Here is a 20,083-nt window from a genome sequence, read left to right as displayed (position 1 = left end):
TCACCTCCAGAGAAGAATATGCCCCTTTTGATATTACTCTCCCACCCCTGAACCTTCATAATTATCCCATCCCTCCCCCCACAACACATACACACACTTCAAAAGATTGTCCTAACTTTATGTGAGGACATTAATTGAACATCAAGTCTGAATATCAGCCAGTGCCTGGTTAACCTCCGGTAGCGGCACATGTGTTTCTGCAGGTCCTCCCTTTCTATCCTCCCTCCCACTCTACCCCCCGCAAAGAAAATATAAAGAGACCCTAGCACTGCAACCTCTGTAGGGTCCCCAAGCTTATCTTTGCTGATCCCTAGTGGTCTAGGGTTAAATGGGATGGAGCAATGTCCACTTTCTCCTGCCTGGTGTGGCCTGCTCTTGAAAATGGCTGCCAGGACCTCCAACAACAGCTTTGTGGTATTTCAAGTGTTGCAGCAAATATTTTCAACAGCAAACTGCACTGGGCAGGAGTGAGAGGACAAACAATGACCAGAAGCCTCTTCTGGCCATCTATATTACTTTGAATATTGTCCAGGATTATGTTTATTAAGAAATTTTCAATGGAGGTGTTAGCCATGGATGGTCAAGTCCTGGCCTTTGATACAGAACAGACACACCAGTCCCCAGGAGGGCCCACATTTGAACAAGTGGCCTAGGCTTCTTAATAAAATTTCTGCACTTCCAAATTAAGGAGTAAATATTCAGGAAGACCCAGATGCTGGGTCTAATTGAAATGTAATGATTGCCACATTCTAATTTTCTCAGAAACAAGTGTAATCTATGACAATAAAGAAACTGTTATATGGTAAGAACATGACATTCTACCTATTGTATCCTGCTAAGCTGAAGCTATACAGAAGGTGTTTAGCAGGATTTTGAAAATGCTGAAAATATTAAAGCTTTCCTATTAGTGTCTGAGAGCGATGGTTGCAGATCACCATGTGTTCCTGAGGTAGTCATCAGGTATGAGCCAGAACTTCACTACCAGCATCTCTCTCCTCAGTCCATTCTCTCTCTCTCTCTCTAAACCCTCAACCAACCAACTAGACCAACATTTTTTCCCCTCTCCCTTACTCTGGGTTTTTCTCTCTCCCATTCCCCTGCTTTCTTTCCCACAGTCTGCATCCCCTCCCTCTTCTTTGCTCCAGGTCTCTCTCTTTCTCTCCTTTTATTCTCCCCTCAGTTCCAGCAAAACTGAATAAGAAAACATTTTTCACTTTTGCCTTTTGTTTGTGGTTCAGAGAAATAAAAAAGGAGGCCCACAGAAAATATATGGAAGGCAGATTTTGTTTTAATAAATGTGTTCATGTTTGCATGTATTTATATTTTTAGGGCTGCAAGATTACATTTTATTTACTTTTTATTGTACTTTCTTCTATGATATTTTTCTGTCATTTTTTTCTCAGGCTTGACCTACGTAAAAGTTAACGTAATGAAAGATGGGCATAGTTTCTTCGTACACATTACAGACCCAACAAATAGTCAGATACAGAATCAAGAAGAAAATACATCTACCGAACATCTTGTAGAAAAAGGTTTGTGAAAATAAAACCCAATAAGAGCCAAAGTTGGGTCCTACCTAAACTGAAGAATAAACTTCAAATAGTTGTAAAACCCCCTATTGATGATGTGATGTAATTACATTTCAATTTAAATGTTAAAATTAAATGTATGAGATGTTATAATCATGGTTAGATATTTCAATAGATTTCCCCTTCAATTCACACCAACACAGAGGTTAAACATTTATATTTGTATTTATTTGTTACAACTTAAAAAAATAATAACAATTGAGGATGAAAAAAAATTAAATAGGTATGTCCAATTGTTGTTTTATACACACTGAAGTGTATGTCTGTTTTAAAATGATTCAAGAATTTTGGTTAATTTAAGTAGAGTGGGGTTGGGGATATATATTTTTGTGTTAGATGATATGTTCAAGAATTTCAAGTGTTATATTGAAATTTTAATGGATATATTATTGTACACTTGTTTATGATTTAAAATGAATAAAAAAAAAAAAAAAGTATATGATATTGCTTAGATAACAAACCTTAATTATCAGATGTTGTTTAAACAAGGAAATTAAATTTAAATATAAATGAATAGCAAAGCTAATTTACCATTCATGTGTGATTAAATTTGCATTGATTATACCATTATAGTTAGTGATAATATTCAAACCTCAAACAAATATATCATGCCTTTCAGCATAATATCAGGTAAGTATTTGACTAGGTGACTCTTTTTTTCCAATCATGTTTATTAAATTTTTAGATAAATACCATCAAGTACAACAATGCAGCACAGAAGCAAAGCTGTCATATAGAACAAAACAAACAAACAACAATGACAGTATCACAAAGGCCAACAATGCAATTAACTGTCTATCCCATCCCCCCCATCCCAAGAATGTGAGGGAAAAGGACAACAAAAACTAAAGTCAGGAGCAACCAAGTAAGACCCGGCTGCATGCATGTGGAGTTAAGGTATCCAAGAAGGGCTGCCAAATAGTAAGCAACACTCGCCCCATTTTGTATCCCATAGTCAGGCGGTGTAGCATAAGAGAGCGCCAGTAGCCATAAGTAGGACTTAGGGGTCGTATCCAAAGAGAAAGTATAACCTTCAGGCCCGAGAGAATCGCCTGTCTAAGAAACCTTTAAGGCCTCTGGGGATAGGATGCTGAAGGTCAAAAAGCCAAAACAGACTATAGCTATTACAGTGCCATCTGGTTTGCCACATACTGCAGACACTGGAAAAAATATCAGACCAGAAGGGTTGTACCATGGGACAGTCCCAGAGCATTTGTGAAAGGGGGCTTTAGGATGATCACACTTCGGGCAAAAGCCCGCAGAGGCAAGTGTTGCTCTATATCAGTGGTCTCAAACTCAAACCCTTTGCGGGGCCACATTTTGGATTTGTAGGTACTTGGAGGGCCGCAGAAAAAAATAGTTAATGTCTTATTAAAGAAATGACAATTTTGCATAAGGTTAAACTCTTTATAGTTTATAAAACTTTCCTTTAACAGTTTTACCTTATGCAAAATTGTCATTTCTTTAATAAGACATTAACTATTTTTTCTGCGGCCCTCCAAGTACTCTATTTTTTCTGCAGCATTCACATTTAAAGTTTAATATCTTTTCTTTCTGAAAACTGGCACATTTCTATTACTAAATTGAAAATAAAATCATTTTCCTACCTTTGTTTGGTAATTTCATCAGTCTCTGGTTGCACTTTATTCTTCTGGCTGTGCATCCAATATTTCTTCTCTTCTTTCAGCCTCCTGTATGCTTCCTCTCCTCCAGACCTCATTCCCTCCCCCAACTTTTTCTTTCTTTTTTCTAAGTCTGTCTTTCTCTGATTCCTTGTCCCATTTTTTGCTTTGTTTCTGGATCCTTGTCCCCCCCCTTTTTTCTTTTTTCCTTCTGGCTCCCTGCCACCCCCCCCCTTCTTTCTGGCTCCCTGTCCCTCCCCTTCTTTCTTTTTTTCCTTCTGGCTCCCTGTCCCCCCCCCCCCTTCTTTCTTTTTTCCTTCTGGCTCCCTGTCCCCCCCCTTCTTTCTTTTTTCTTCTGGCTCCCTGCCCCCCTCCTTCTTTCTTTCTTTCTTTCTTTCTTTCTTCCTTCCTTCCTGCCCTCCCCCATGCCACCGCCGCCGGGGAATAGGCTGCTGCCGGCGCCATCGGGAACAGGCCGAGATCTCCACGGGGCCGACCAACTCTCGCTGCCCGACGTCAATTCTAACGTCGGAAAGGACGTTCCGGGCAGCCAGGCAGCGATTGGCTAGCCAGAATGTCCTCTCGACGTCAGAATTGAGGTCGGGCGGCGAGAGAAGCAAGGAGATCAAAGAGCATGGTGCCGGCAGTGAGAAGGGAAGGGAAGCAGTTGGGCACCCCTGCTCTAGAGGAGCCGCGAGCCGCACTCTATGAAGAACAGTGGAGGGTGACCAGCTGTGCGGACTGCCCCCCCCTTGGTACGCCACTGGAGCAGCAGCGTGTCTGGCCGGCTCATTCCATTCAAAGCTGCGGGTGGCGGCTCCTTGCGAGATTCGCGCCTGTGTCTGAAGCCTCTCTGATGTTGTGATGTCAAAGAGGCTTCCGATGCAGGAGCGAATAGTGCAAGGAGCCGCCAACCCGCGGCTTTGAACGGAACGAACTGGCCAGACCCGCTGCTGCTCCAAAAGGAAGGAATTATCCAGTCCAGACCGCGGGCCGCAAATAAAACTTGGAGAGCCACTTGTGGCCCGCGGGCCGTGTGTTTGAGACCGCTGCTCTATATGCACGCCAAAGCGCTATATACAGCCTTCAAAGAAACTTATAGCCCATTTCAAAGTAGGAAATGTCAGGCAAAAGGCCATGAAGCAATTTCAGGAAGCATTGTATGTGAGGGCCCTGCAACTGAATCTGCAATTCAGTACTCCAAGCCTGGGCCACCTTTGCATAGTCTAAAGGAGAAGAGACCTCCAACAGTAAGCGGTGGAAATATTTTAGGGGTACCATCAGTAGGGCATCTAATCAATAAACATCAGACAGAGTTTCATAAGTGGAAGCAAGCAATGTCGAGGGAGGCAAAGAAGTCGTATAGTGCCTGAGTTGGAGATAAGAAAAGACATCCAATCTGCTCCAACCATAAGTAGTGCACAACTGGGAAAGGGTTGGTATAGTACCCTTATCAGTAAGGATCTAATACAGATAGGAAATGTTTCCCCTCCTATCTACCAGAAATCCGGCAGCTGTCATACCTGGTAGAAAGAAACCATTTCCACAGATGGGCAATAGAGGTGGAATTTGAAAATTTAATTTCAACCGGGCACACACTTGTTGCTAGGTGGATCTCAAGGGGGCAAGAAAAAAATAATAGGGGTTCCCCAGGACAGCAGCCTCAACTCGAGGGGTATGCAAGAGATAACTGAAATGATTGGGCTTCAAAAACTATAATTCTACTGGAGTCCATGAGAAGTAAGATAAAGAGAGAAACCAATCATGGATATTCTGCATATGACAGGCCTCTACAAATCTCCGCAAAGGCAACCCCCATCTATTGGCAAAGCCACAAGGTGCAAAGGAAGGCATGGGCGGCCACCTAACCAAAGAAACCCAGGTAGGATATTATCCAACTGATGCTCAACAGTGTTAGAGAAAGACAGGGGCAGCATCTGATAAACATACAGCCATTGAGGAAGTATCATCATGCTATAAAAAGCAATGTGCCCCATCAAAGAAATAGGAAAATGCCGCCAAGTCAGCAAGTGTGATTTGGTCTTGTCCAACAAGGGCTGGGTATTAAAATCATGCAGTTGAATGATATCCTGCAGAATTGTAATCTCCAAATATACAACTTTTCCAGGCACCCAGGTTAATGGGAAAGGATCAGTCCATTGTGCTGGCAAAGTCAATTGGAATGGGAGGGCTACTGACTTCTGATCAACCAGAATGAAAACCATATTCAGCCAAGGCATTAAGCAGATGAGGCAAAGAACATTCCGGATTTGTCAAGATAAGCATCATGTCATCCACGAATGCCAAGGCTTTTAACTCATAATCAGCAATATGGAGGCCAGTAATATGAACAAATCGCTTCAAAAATCTCAATAAAGGTTCCAGGTATAAGAGGAATGGTAACGGGGAGAGGGGACACCCCTGACGGGTCCCCCATGAGATAACAAAGGGGGAGGAATGAGTTCCATTGATCAGTATTGACACACGAGGGCCAGCATATAATGTATGCAAACTATCAAAGAACCAACCAGATATGCCCTTGTGAGACAATGCAGGAAAGAGGAAGGACTATTCCACCCAGTCGAAGGCTTTTTCTGCATTCAGATTGGCCAACAAACCTGGTGTTGCAGTTGCCTGATCCATCACCACCTTACACACATCCATCAGAACCTTACACACATTCAGTACGGACTGGCGGCCATGCACAAAGCCAACCTATTTTTTCCCCTTAGGAAGTCAATCTACTGCCAACACCTGCGCAAAAATCTTAAGATTAGTGTTAAGGAGGGAGATAGGGCAATAAGATTCGACACACAGAGGATCCTTTCCTTGTTTTGGAATTAGAGTAATAAGGGTGTCTGTGGCACCTGGAGGAAAGGCAGCATCTTCCACACAAGTATTAAAGTAACGTACCAGCACGCCCGGAAGATGATAGAGAAGTAATTTATAATACTCTGTGGGAAACCTGTCGTGTCCGGGCATTGCAAATGGACAAAGACCTGATAACCTGTTGAATTTTCCAAATTTTTATAGGTACCATCAAGCCTATATTTTACGTCGGGGTATGCATTGGATCCTCCCAGAACTCATAGATAATGCACCAGATTGGTTATATTTGGAATGGCGCCTTTTGTTTCCTTTGAATTTAGTTCATGTTCCAAGTATTAACATGCCTAGGAGATATAGGGAGAACAAAATTTTAATGGATACTTGGAAAACATTGAGATATACTAGCAACTTAACACTTATTCCAATTAATAAATCAACTAACCAATCCTTATGGATAAACTCCAAGATTAAAATTGGTGGATACCAAGTCCTCTGGAAGTACTGGATAATAGCAGGCATTCGAACTCTAAATGATGATATTTCAGATGGTAAACTGCTTGAATTTTTACAACTGCAACATAGATTTGGTCTTAGTAAAACACAAAGTTTTAAATGGTTGCAGTTGAAGCAGGCTAATCAGGTGGGGTTCCCTGAATGGAAGACTCTTAACAATCAATATAGTCTGGAGTTCCTATGCTTCCAAGCAGACTTCCTAGGACATCAAGCTGCATTGTGGTATAAATTATTATCTGGATACTTGAATAAAAAACCAAAATGTGGTCTTAGAGACATTTGGAGCATTGAGATTAAGCAACAGATTTCTGCATCTCAATGACCACGAATTTGGTCTTGGAGGATGAGATCTACAGTGTCAGCATCAATGAGGCAAACTTGGTTCTTTTTATTACATAGAGCGTTTTGGACCCCCCTGTTCGTTTACAAAAATTAGATAGTTATAAGTCCAATAAATGCTGGCACTGTAATCTGGAACCAGGGACATTGGATCATCTACTTTATTATTGTCCCTATATTAAGATATTTTGGAATTCAATCTGGTCTCAAGTAAACTCATTATTGGAAAATCATGTTGCGCTTTCCTATGATACTGTTTTATTCGGTATGGCTAGGAGAAGAAGAGTCAAATATCATCACATAACAACAAACTTTTATTAGTCATGACAGGGGTTGCCATTCAACATATTACCAATAATTGGAAAAATTACAAGAATCTTAATTACACATTCTGGTGGAATTCATTATGCCATATTTTTAAAGATGGAAAGAGCAATAGCAGTACAAAAAGGGACATATAATAATTTTGTAAAGATATGGGGGCCATTGGCAAAATATTGTGATAAATAGTTGTCAATTCTTTTCTTTTCCTTTTCTTTTCTTTCTTAGTTGTATTTAGCACACTCAAGGGGGGAGGGTGGAGTTGGGAATAATTTTATAAGATATGTTATAATATGTTATATCGTACTATGCAAGGGAATATATATTATCAAAGGTGATATCAATATCAAACACTTTCATTAATCACCTTATATTATCTCTAAGCTCAATCACATTCAATAAACTTTATTATCAGCTGGTGCTGAATAGTGAACACTCAGACCCACAACTTTCATCCCAGTGAAAAAATTCACGAAGTAGCTGTGAAAGAGACCATCATCATTGTTCACAGTCTTGCCCACCAAAGTATAACAAAATATAACAAATATACATAAACAAAAGTAACTTAGCTTAAATGGTGGGTAAAGATCCAATCAGCTGCTCCGGGCACCTCCTTAGTTAGTACAACTGCATGCATGTAATAAACCGTACCAAAGAGGGTTGAGAGAGTGAATTAGCTGTATACAGACGGGAAAAATAATCACAAAAGGATTTGGAAATCTTATCGGTTACATTAGTAATGATCCCATTGGATAGATGAATGGAGTGAACCAACCGAGGCCCACTCCAAGCCTTAGTAAGTCGAACAAGAAAGCGCCCGGGACGATTCCCGAAATGAAAGAATCTAAATTTTCTGTAGATTGTGCCACACTTAGCCCGTTCATGAAGCAAAGTGTTTAAAGCTACCTGCACGGTCAACATACATTCCTTATGCACCAGTGTAGGGCGACGGAAATAGGTCTTAGCACGTTGAAACTGGCATTCAAGGGAAATAATTGTAGCAGCAATACAGCGTTTCTGCGCAGTGACGTAAGCAATGACATCCCCACGAAGGACTGCCTTAGAGGCTTCCCAGTAAGGACTGGGTCAGCAGCATGCTCAGCATTAAAATGTGCATAATCTGCCCACTGTTCCACAAAATATTGTTGAAAATGAGGATCATCATACAGATATGCAGGAAAGCGCCAACTACCACCTCTGCGATTCTCCACCTCTATATCCATGAGCACCATAGCATGATCAGAAATTGCCTGTGGACCAATAACAGGAGAGAACCCGAGAGAATAAGGACTGAGATACAAGAACATAATCTATAGAGACTAAATAGAATAGAAGCGGGAGTGATGCATATAGTCTCTGTCTGTGGGGTGTAACAGTCTCCAAGGGTCAACTAAATCCAGAGTAGAGCATAAGTAAGGGACCCCCTTATTAGAATTGGAAGGCTGCTGACCTGGGGAAGACCTGTCTAGGGAAGGGTCAAGTATTTGATTCAAATCCCCCGCCAAAATCAGGAGGCTTGCATCTGATCTTAAAGCAGTTTTAACTAGGGATTGAAAAAAGGCATACTCATAATTAGTAGGAGCATACATTACTAGTAGATTAAAACTGAATGCACTCAAAGTCACCTGCAGGAGCACAAAGCAGCCATAAGTATCTTTGGCAATCAGGTTAGTTTGGGACTGCAGATGTTTGCTAATAAGTACTGCAACCCCACCTTTCTTGCAATTAGTGGAGGAACAGTAAACCTCTCCCACCCATCCAGTTTTTTGTTTCATATGTTCTACCTCAGCCAATTTGGTTTCTTGTAGCCCATTTAATAGGAGAATTCACACCTGACACATTCCAAGTCGCCACTTTCAGCGATGAAGGAGATTTAGCCCCAAGCATCCCAAACAAAGAAAAGAGTAAGTCGCATGAAATCAATTAGGGGACACCCGGGTGCCCAGCCTTCACCACGGGTATCCAACAGTTCAGCAGCTAAGCCTGAAAAATGCAACATCATACAAAACCCCATACAGTCACCATTATACCGTCCCTCACATTCCCATCCTACCCACCCATTCCCAACCACAAAAGAACCCCATTCCAAAACCCTTCCACCCCCTCCCCTCACTCTCCAACTCCCCCTACCAAACCCCCCAATCTTTTCCAATGGCTCCAAAGCACCAGAGGAAAACATGGAGAAATCATGTGTAATAAGCTAACGAGATACCCCCCAGTTCTCCCCACAGTGTATCTGCAAAACACGAACGTTGAAATACCCCAATGAGAAGGCCAACATAGCAAAGACCACTTGTCAAAGAAGTTGTCACAAAGCAGGCAGTCAAAATGCACAAACAGGGCTCCTAGGAAATGCGTAGCACGTGAAATCAACCCCGCAGTAACAAGGCAGTCAAAGCAGTAGTCAAATAATAAGTCCAATCAAAGATGTCAGTATCAGAGTCCAGCCCAGATAAAAAGGGGGTTACGGCAATGAAGCAAGCTAGGTGTGCGCCTCTTCCACAGAATGAAAAACACACCAGCTGCTGTCAATGTTCACCTTCAGTTGGGCTGGATAAAGAAGCATGAAGCACATCTTGCGTTCCACCAGACTGGTGCAGACTTCATGATAGGCCCATTGATGATCAGATAGGGCTTGAGAATAATCCTGGAAGATCCAAATGGACAAGTTTTCATAATGAAGATCCGCACACTTCATCTTAGAGTGATGTAGAATCTCAACTTTTTGCTTGTAGCTGTGAAATTTTGCAATGACTGGTCGAGGCCTAACTCTCCTTTCACGTCTCCGACCCAGGCGATGAGCTCATTCAATCCGATATGGTCTGCTATCCGCTGGCAGTGGAAATTGTTTGGTTAACCAGTCCTGGGCATCAGAAAGTGTCTCTGGAAATCCCAAAAAGTGAAGATTATCTCACCTCAATCTATTTTCCAGATTGTCGATTTTTTTCCATGGCATCCCATACTTCTTCTGTACCTGGGCAACCTTGGATTGAGAAGTTTGAGATAAGTCCTTCAGGTCGGAGACCCGCAGTTCCAGCTCATCAGTGCGTTTGGCTATATCTGAACACACTCCATGTAGAGAGAGTAGTTGTTCCATGAGCGATTGAAAGCGGGAGTCCAATGCGCCTACAACTGCCACTGTCTAGTTTTTGAGGGGAGTTGGGTGCCATCTTATCTTGTTACCGCACTAAACTTCTGCCTAGGTCTACAGATGGTTTTAGCAGTGTTTTCTTCTGGCCTGTTGGCGTGGCTTCCTCAGGAAAGGGGAAGGCCTTTCAGGTGAAACAGACCTAGGCCCTTGATTAGTCTGCCCAGGCCACATTGATTGAGGAATTCACAAAGAATTGGAGAAGCAGTCCAAGTTCAGTTAAATCAAAAACTCTAGGCTTTATTTGGTAGGTTGGCTGAGCCCAGACAGCCCTAGTTATGTAATTCATAAATTAAGATCAAATAACACAAAAATGATTAAGAACATAAGAACATAAGAACTGCCATCTCCGGATCAGACCCATGGTCCATCGAGTCCGGCGATCCGCACACGCGGAGGCCCAGTCAGGTATACACCTGATGTAGTTTTAGTCACCCATATCCCTCTATGCCTCTCATAAGGAGATGTGCATCTAATTTGCCTTTGAATCCCAGCACAGTGGATTCTTTAATAACCTCCTTTGGGAGAGCATTCCAGGCGTCTACCACTCGCTGCGTAAAACAGAACTTCCTGACATTTGTCCTGGACTTGTCCCCCCTTAGCTTCAAACCATGTCCTCTTGTCCGTGTCGCGTTGGACAATGTAAATAATTTATTTTCCTGCTCTATTTTATCGATGCCTTTCAGCATTTTGAACGTCTCGATCATGTCCCCTCGCAGCCTTCTCTTCTCAAGGGAGAACAGTCCCAGTTTCTTGAGTCGTTCCTCATATTCCAAGTTCTCCATACCTCTTATTAACTTCGTTGCTCGTCTCTGTACCCTCTCCAACAGTTTTATATCCTTCTTTAGGTTGGGAGACCAATGTTGGACACAGTATTCCAAGTGTGGTCTGACCATTGCTCTATAAAGCGGTATTATGACTTTCTCCGATCTACTCGTGCACTTAACAGCAGTACTCAAAGTTCAGATATGGCATTCAAGCTAATTCCCTGGACTTTACATTAGTCAAGACAGTCCTCTTCACCAGGGTTCAGGTAAGTGGCAAATCATATCACAGTCCTTAGATGCCATGAAAATAAATCCAAAAAGAACTCCCCCCCCAAAAAAAAAAAAAAATCAAAACATAGAAGGCTGGCTTTTGAGACTATTCTTCAAAAATAAAGAGAAAAAGTTTCTTGATTTAAAGATACAGATGTTCCCAGATTTGGCAAGAGATACACAAAGACGTAGAAAGGAGTTTCTACTATTAAAACCTGGAGTTTTGGCTCTTGGGGGAACTTTCTATCTTCGCCATCCCTGCAAGTGTATAATTCAATATAATTCTCAGAAATATGTTTTCTTTGAACCAAACCAGTTGACGGCCCTTCTCTCCTTGTCCCGCCTAGAAAAGGGGAAAGAATGAGGGCTTCAAGATATAAGACGCCTGAACTTCAGTTAACCACGTACCAGTTATCTTTAATGCATAGTTCTTTGTTAATACCGTTTAATTTACATCATGGATCATAATGGTGGACTTGAGAGATTATACAAAAATTTGTTTTCTATGTAAATTTATGAGGTTTTCTCTTTGTTCTTTTGTTGTAATCACTTTCTGTACAAGATTTATCTTGATTTGTTAATTTGAAATTTATAAATAAATAATAATAAAAAAAAAAAGAAGGCTGGCACAGTGTCAGCATAGCATAATAAAGTCAAAGTCACCAGCTTGATTTGTTATATACAGTGTCCAGCTTCTCTAATAACACAGCCAAGTTAATTTTATGCTGTTGCCTGAACTGGGAAAGCCAAACCTCAGCTCTGGGGTTCCTGTTATTGTTTTAATTTCACTGCCACAGCTTCCAGCCCTTGCTCCGTTCAAAAGGTATTATCAGTAGCAGCTGAGCTTTTACACAGATGTGGCACAGCAGGGTGCTTTTAGGCAAAGTACTGAGGGCTAGATTTACAAAGCAAACCGATTGTGTACCAATCGGTTTGCAGCCCCTTTGCAACCAGATTTCCCTCCGACACAATTCACTAACCTGTGTAGCGATCCCATCCCGATCTGTGCATGTAAATGAGGGGAATCGGCATGCAAAGCAGGAAGGGCGTGATTCACTACACTTTTTTCCCTACACACCGACTGGCTGGCCTATCAAGAACAAGCGACTGGTGAGGACCAGTCACTTGTGTAAAAAACTGCTTTGCCCCTACTCTTCTCTCTGGCTCCCCTGCTCTCTCTGCCTACCCCAACTCTCTCTAGCTCCCACGACTCTTCCTGCTCTTCTGCTTTCTGCCTGCCCCGACTCTCCTGTTCTCTGCTTGCCCTGACTATCTAGCTCCCCCGAATCTCCGGCTCTCTGTTTGTTTTGCACGTTTGGGAGATAAATAAAGTTGCATGACTAGCTTATAGCTCCTTTCCCAAAGAAAGACCGACAATTTTAATTCAGACATTTCTTTTAAGTAGATTATATAGTCTCCGTTGAAATTTTAACTCCTAGATCTCACATCCACTAACTAAGCTTAGAATAATCATAATCTGGCAAAATTTCTTGCAAGAACTTGTGATGGAAGCTCAATGGATCATCTAAACAGAGCTTTTTCAACAATTCAAAAGAATCTGATGTTAAGGCTGTCTAAGGTAAGGTTAACACATAGGGCTCCTTTTACAAAGGTGCATTACGGCCTTAACGCGTGGAATAGTGCGCTACCGCCTCCTCTTGAGCAGGTGGCAGTTTTTGGAGTAGCGTGCGCTAATCCAGTGTGTGTGCTAAAAACCATAGCGCACCTTTGTAAAAGGAGCCCATAATGACGTAAATGTGAGTAAGTAAGAAAATCTTGAGCGGAAAGACAATATTCCCTCTTTAAATCAACAAAAGATTTCAATGAACCATCATCATCCACAACTTGGTGCAAATGGCATGACTTTTTTTTAATAACATTAAACACATTCAATTGTTTTTAGAATGACCTAGATATTATTTTATTCACAATTAATATTGTAGGTGATGTTAGCTAAGAGACTACAAAAGTTGTATTATATTTTCTAGAGAAGCCAGCATATAAGAAGAAAACTGTGAGTAAGTTTGGATCATTTTCTGCTGTCTTGAAAAATGGAATGCATCTGTCACTGAGCAACTATGGGCCAACTGGGAAAAGTACAGGTAATCAAGTAAAAAAACTGGTGGTATCCTTGCACAGTGTATATGTTCTCTAAACCAATAATAATCAAAGTATTTTATGTAGTCTCTGTGTGAAGGCCACATAGGTGTCTATTTTTAGCCTATTTTATGAAAAAACTCATGCATCTATGTGTCTTTATGAAATACTAGGGATAAACTGGCAGAAATTGTGCTTAGTTGAAGCTTTGGTTATTTATGCTTCTTTAGGAGCAGGCATAAATTTTTATGTGTAAAATACATGTATGATATTTAGCCACTAGCAGTCAGCATTTTTATGTCCACCTTCAGCTGTATTCCTGTATAGTCAATGTCCTGGCATCAGCATTTAATATCCAGTTTTAGGTTGGCTGCTAAAGCGTATGCAGTTAAGTGCAATATTCAGCCCTTGACTGTATAAGCTGAACCCTGTAAAGATAGGACTGCCATTTCTGCATCCCAGTTTAAGCAGTTATCTTATGTGGTCAAGTGCTGAATATTGACACTTCATAAGTGCTAACTCCACACCTGTGGCACCCACAAGTTAGCTAACTTCAGCACAGGTAGTAACCATAAATGTACAACAGTGCTAACAGGTTGTCACTGAATATCCAAGGATCACTGGTTGTAAATACAGGTCCTTTCTGGATAGAACTTTTATGTTTCAAGCAAGTAAACAGCAGTCTTGGTTAGGCAATTACATCAATGGAGACAGGTTGACTTATGGCGCATTTCGGAAAGAAATTAAGGCTGCATTGTTTGACAGATTTATCTCATAAACAGAAATCATTTTAAAATTAATAATTCTATACTGACTATTCTTGAGAAACATGTTGTAGTTTTACTATTTGTATTCTGTAATTGGCTGGTTGTCCAGTTCTCTTCAGTGTAAACCGCATAGAAGTCGTATGATCGTGGCGGTATAGAAGAATAAAGTTATGTTATTATGTTATGGTTAGCCATAGACAAGCAATTTAAACAGGCAGGAGCCTCTTCTACTCAATTTAATCAATTTGAATATTGTCCAGTATGGTCACAACTCTGCCCATGAATACATCTACACACAGGTCATATAAAGTGTATGCTTTCTTGTTGCCACACATACCTTTTATGCCGCGACTAAAAAACTGGGGAGTCAATTCAGAGCAGTTTGCATGAGCTTCAGTAAAGGTGTTACAATAAATGAGTTAAGTATATGAGTATCTTATAGTTTCCAAGTTTATTCAGTACTTGATATATTATCTATCAAGAAATACCTAGACGGTTTACAATACTAATTTAAAAAAAAAAAAGTAGAAATACTTTTAAAAAGTTAAAATAAGAAGGGGTAGTCGAGACAAAAGTACTTACTGGAGCACGGGGGATGGAGGGGGCAGGAGAGTAAAAAATACATCAAGATAAAAAAATAAAAGGGAGGAAAGAGGTAATGGACAAAACAATGGGGAGGGGGAGGTCGCTTCAGGAAAGTGTTTCTTATTTGCAAGTGTAGATCACGTTAACTGAGTATAAGTTTTCTCAAGTTTGGTAAGCATCCTTAAAGAGGAATGTTTTTAGTTTGGACTTAAATTTATCTAGAGATGTTTCAAGTCTGATATCTGATGGAAGCACGTTCCATAAAGTGAGTGCTGTGACGGAGAATATGGTTTTGTGAGTCGTGTCGTAGAATAGTTCCCGTATGGAAGGAATTGAAAGTAAGTTTTATTTTTGGATTGCAGTGCCCGGGACGAGATGTAAGGAATCAGATATTTGTCAAGGAATGCTGGAGAATTTGTATGTTTAATTTTGTAAGTGAGAAAAATAATTTTGTATGATGTACGATGTGAAATGGGTAGCCAGTGGGCTTCGCAGAGTAAAGGGGTGGCATGAGAAAAAAAATTTTGGCTTGTAAATGAGTTTAACGATAGTATTTTGTAAGAGTTGCAGTTGGTGTATTTCTTTTTGTGTTATGCCCTGGTATAAGGAGTTGCAGTAATCAATGTGGGAAATAATGAGTGAGTGAACCAGGATCTTGATGGAAAGTGAGTCGAAAAGTGACTGTATCAATTGTATGAGTCTAAGTTTCTAGAAGCATCGTTGGGTAACTGCACTAATCTGATCATAGAAATGGAGATTTTTTTTTTATCAAGGATGACCCCCCAAAGGTTTAACTTTGGTATCAGTTTGTATGGGGCTTAAATCAATGCATATTGGTGTACATATGTCTTCCTTATCCAAGGTTGAACATATAGTATTATTATAGTTTCTGTATGTCATATATTCATCTTTCTTTGTATTATTTGTAAGTTCACCCTTTCATGTTCCAAGTGGGTAGTAGTCTTCTGTTTCCTCCATGTTGCTATTCCCCCTAATTATTTGCTAAAGTGTTCTGTGCTATTCCACCTAATTGTTTCTTTATTTGCTAAAATGTTCTGTGAAGAGTATCTTCTTTATTCCTTTCTTGAACTTTTTGGTGTCCTTTTCTGGTTTTAAGTCCCTCGGAATGGAGTTCCACCACATTGGGGCAATCACCAAGAACATTCTCTTCCTGACACTTTTCTATTTGCTGTTTCTGAAGGAGGATACTGTATTTTCAGTAGGTATTCTAGGCTCGAACGTAGGGCACGAGTTGGTTTATGGTTGTCAATTGTTTGCAAGATATTGCATTTCTGAAAGACGAATGATTTTGTATGTCAGCAACATGATCTTGAATTTCACCCTGCTTTCAATTGGGGTGGCACTTGTCTGCTTCGAATTTCCCAGCAGAAATCTAGCTGCAGTGTTTTGTACTATTTGGATCTACCTGATCATGTACTTCAGGATCACATTGCAGTAGTCAAACATTGAGAATACCAGGGATATTACTACGTTGGACATTGCTTGATGGGTTAGGTAGGGTTTTAGTCCTCTGACCCAGTAGAGTTTGCCTTAAGCATTTTTCACAATGCGTTGGATGTGTATTGTCATGTCTAGGTTTGGGTCTAGCCATACTCCTAGGTTTCTCACTCCTTCCATGAATGATTTTATGGTGTTGCCATTCAGAGTCAGTTGGTAACATGGGCTATTTCCACTCCATTTGTTTGGAACCAACCGAAGATTTTCTCTAGGCCTGTCTTGATGAAATACCTGTAGCAATTTCTTCTATGTACTTTATACCTTTATCAACCTCCATGAGCATTAAAATTAGCTTTAATGAACTACTTATTTACCATCTTTTCACTTTGGGTCATTTCCATGTCAAGTGGGCCAATACTGAAAACCGCTCACGCTCGACCCCCCTTGAAATCCAACCAGATTTTACAGGGGTGTTGTCTAGGGTCTCAAATGAAACTCTGCAAAACTTTTTGGATCTATCTCAATTTGGTCAAGAGCTAGGAGTGGTTGAACAAAAGCAATCGATCCACTCCCATGCCTCGTGTGACCTAAAACTCCAACTTCGCTTAAGCACTGCAACAGAAGGAAACTACCTAGGAGTCTGAAATTATGCAGTTTGGTACAATACCTCAGGGCAAGATTCTGTGCCAAGTTTGAAATCTTTTGCAAACATGCTTCCATTTCTACAGGTCAGCAAAGTAGGCAAAAAAATTCATGAACAAAAATTTTTGGTAAAGTTTGGCTCAATACTGCTGTTGGTAGGTAAGTCAGCTGAAGGTACAACTTTACCAGCAGACATGTACCATGACAGGGAAGTAGGGTGGGGGAGGGAAATGCTGCTGCACAGGGAAATGGAGGGGGAGGGAATGCTGCTGCACAGGGAAGTGAGGGGAGGGAAATGCTGCTGCTGCTGCACAGGGAAGTGGGGGGGGGAAGGGGAAAGGAGCCAGGGAGCGAACTTACTTTGCTTTGGGGGGAGGGGTGTGCTGGTGGGCAGGGAGCAATCTTGGTTTGCTTTGGGGGGAGACAGAAGGGGGCCACAGAGAGAGACAGAAAGACAGGCAGGCAGTGCATGAGAACGAAAGACAGTGGGCAGGAAGAGAGACAGAAAGAAAGACAGACAAAGGGGGCCAGAGAGAGAGACAGACAGACAAAGGGGCCAGAGAGAGACAGACAGACAGAAAGAAAGAAAGACAGACAAAGGTGGCCAGGGAGAGAGAAAGACAGACAGACAGGGGACAGGGATAGAGACAGACAGAAAGAAATAGACAGACAGCGGGAGGGAAAGAGAAAGAAAGAAAGAAAGATAGGCATCAGGAGGGAGAGAGACAGAAAGAAAGGAAAAAAGAGACAGGGGCAGGGAGAGAGACAGAAAGACAGAGAGACAAAGGGGGCCAGGGAGAGAGACAGATAGAAAGAAAGACAAACAAACAGCGAGAGGGAGAGAGAGAGAGAGACAGACAGAAAGAAAGGAAAAAAGAGACAGGGGCAGGGAGAGAGACAGAATGAAAGAAAGACAGACAGATATATATTCTAGCACCCGTTAATGTAACGGGCTTAAACACTAGTAAATAAATATAAGAACAATATATCCAAAACCAAGAAAAACTACTATGACAGTAAACTAGGAAGCAACACAACCGACAGCAAAAAATTGTTCCTTCTGGTATGACAACTGACATCCCCCTTCCCCCTGAACCAAGAATCTGCAACCCACTCTAATAAAATCTCAGCCCAAGTACTAGCAGATTTCTTCCTCAATAAAGTCAAATTGGTCCAATTGGAAGTTTCAAAGACAGCCAATACAAACACTTTCCAACACAACTCTATGGAATACACTGGACCCATAAAAGCAGACCAAATCTGGACTTCATTCACTAACCTTACCGTCCCCGATACCAATAAACTAATATCAAAACTAGCTTTGCGAAGCAGTTCCCTAGACAACTGTCCTTCATACCTTCTTTCAGCAGCTCTGCATCATATCATTAACTGGCTCACCAACCTCCTAAATAGTTCCCTGAACCAAGGACACCTACCTAAAGAAATGGGTAAAATAGCCTTAACCCCTATACCAAAAACAGCCCAAGCAGACTTCTCCATAGCATCTAACTACAGACCGATTGCTGGCATTTCGATCCTCATTAAAATCCTTGAGTCCCATGTCAGTAAGCAGCTTGTCTCATACAAAGAGCAACACTCCTGCCTTCACACATCCCAATTCGGCTTCCGAAAAAAACACAGCACCAAGCTCTTCATCATCACTCTAATCACAAATATCAAGCAGTTGCTAAGCTCGGGTCATCAGGCAATATTGCTCCAATTTGATATCTCCGCAACCTTCGACTCAGTGGATCACCAACTACTCCTAGCCAAACTCTCAGAAATCGGAATAACAGGGACTGTACTGAAATGGTTTGCCGACTTCCTACAAAATCGCAAATACATGGTCAAAAAGCAAGAAGCATACTCCAACCCTTGGAAGGCATTCTGTGGTGTCCCACAAGGCTCCTCATTATCCCCTATCCTATTCAATTTATTCATGAGCTCACTGGGACACATCAAAATAGAAGACAAAACTATACTATCCTATGCCAATGACATCTTCCTCCTCATCCCCATAACCAATAACCATCCTAACATTGCTGAAAAAATCTCAAACAATATAAATAAAATCCAAACATGGGCAACGAACAACAAGCTGAAATTGAAAGCCACCAAGACCAAAGCAATTGATTTCTACACCGCACAACAGAACGTCATACCCAACCTCACTCGTTCATAAGGCATCACTTTCATAATAGAAAAATGCACCAAGGTACTCAGTTGCATCTTAGAAGACACTCTCACAATGGAACCACAAATCTCTAACCTACGGAAAAAGACCATCTACACTATGCGTCAACTGCATCTTACAAGACCATAGTTCCACTCACATCACTTTGCTCTGATCGTTCAGATGATGGTCTTACCTCAGCTGGACTATTGCAACTCTGCCTACCTTGGCATCAACACCACTCTTATCCACAAACTGCAGCTCATCCAGAACACAGCTGTTAAACTAATCTATAAATTAAAGAAATACGATTCAATCACAACCTTCATCAGGCAACTACACTGGCTCCCAATATCATCCTGAATAACTTTCAAAACTTCATGTATCCTACACCAGATTCTGTACGGAAACTCAGCAGTCCCTCTCATCCAACTATTCTATACTGTTTGGTCGACATCAAGAAGAATCCTTAACAGAATTCAACTAAACCTGCCATCCACAAAATACCTCCACTACAAGCGAATTTTCCACTCTATGATAACCTATCTGGGTGTAAAAACCTGGCATGACCTCCCAGAAGCAATCAGGAAAGAGACAAACTACACCGCTTTCAGGAAAAACCTAAAGACCCACCTCTTTGACATTTAACTGTTTCAGCTTCTGTATTGCACCCCCTACTTCTAGGCCCCTCCCCTTACTTCTTCCATGTTCCCCCTCCTCTAATTTCTCTCTTCCTCTTTTATCTGTTGCCTTGAGCTTGTATAGGTTTGTGCGACTCACAAATAGAAGATTAGATTAGATTAGACTGTACAGCATATTTGTGTACATGCACAGTCTGGCCAATATTCAGCCAGTGGAGGTCAGCTTTATTTAAATGCTAACCATTACCAATTGGATTAGCCCCCGATATTCAGTGCTAGACCATGTCTGGGTACCACACTAAATATCTGGGGCTATCTGAAA

General features: G+C 41.3%; 1 protein-coding gene across 2 annotated transcripts in view; it reads left to right on the top strand.

Moving 5' to 3' along the window:
* The window catches only part of SPAG17 (sperm associated antigen 17), a 742,651-nt gene that overhangs the window by 369,789 nt on the left and 352,779 nt on the right, over positions 1-20,083 (top strand). For both annotated transcript variants that reach the window (XM_033941513.1, XM_033941512.1), the window contains exons 22-23: positions 1,404-1,532; positions 13,387-13,500. In XM_033941513.1, the coding sequence (XP_033797404.1) occupies positions 1,404-1,532; positions 13,387-13,500 (243 nt within the window). The remainder of the gene's footprint in view (positions 1-1,403; positions 1,533-13,386; positions 13,501-20,083) is intronic.

Source organism: Geotrypetes seraphini, chromosome 4 (genome assembly GCF_902459505.1).
Source record: "Geotrypetes seraphini chromosome 4, aGeoSer1.1, whole genome shotgun sequence".
Lineage (NCBI taxonomy): Eukaryota > Metazoa > Chordata > Amphibia > Gymnophiona > Dermophiidae > Geotrypetes > Geotrypetes seraphini.
The sequence above is the reverse complement of the archived record's forward strand: the minus strand, read 5'-3'. Positions and strand labels throughout refer to the sequence as shown.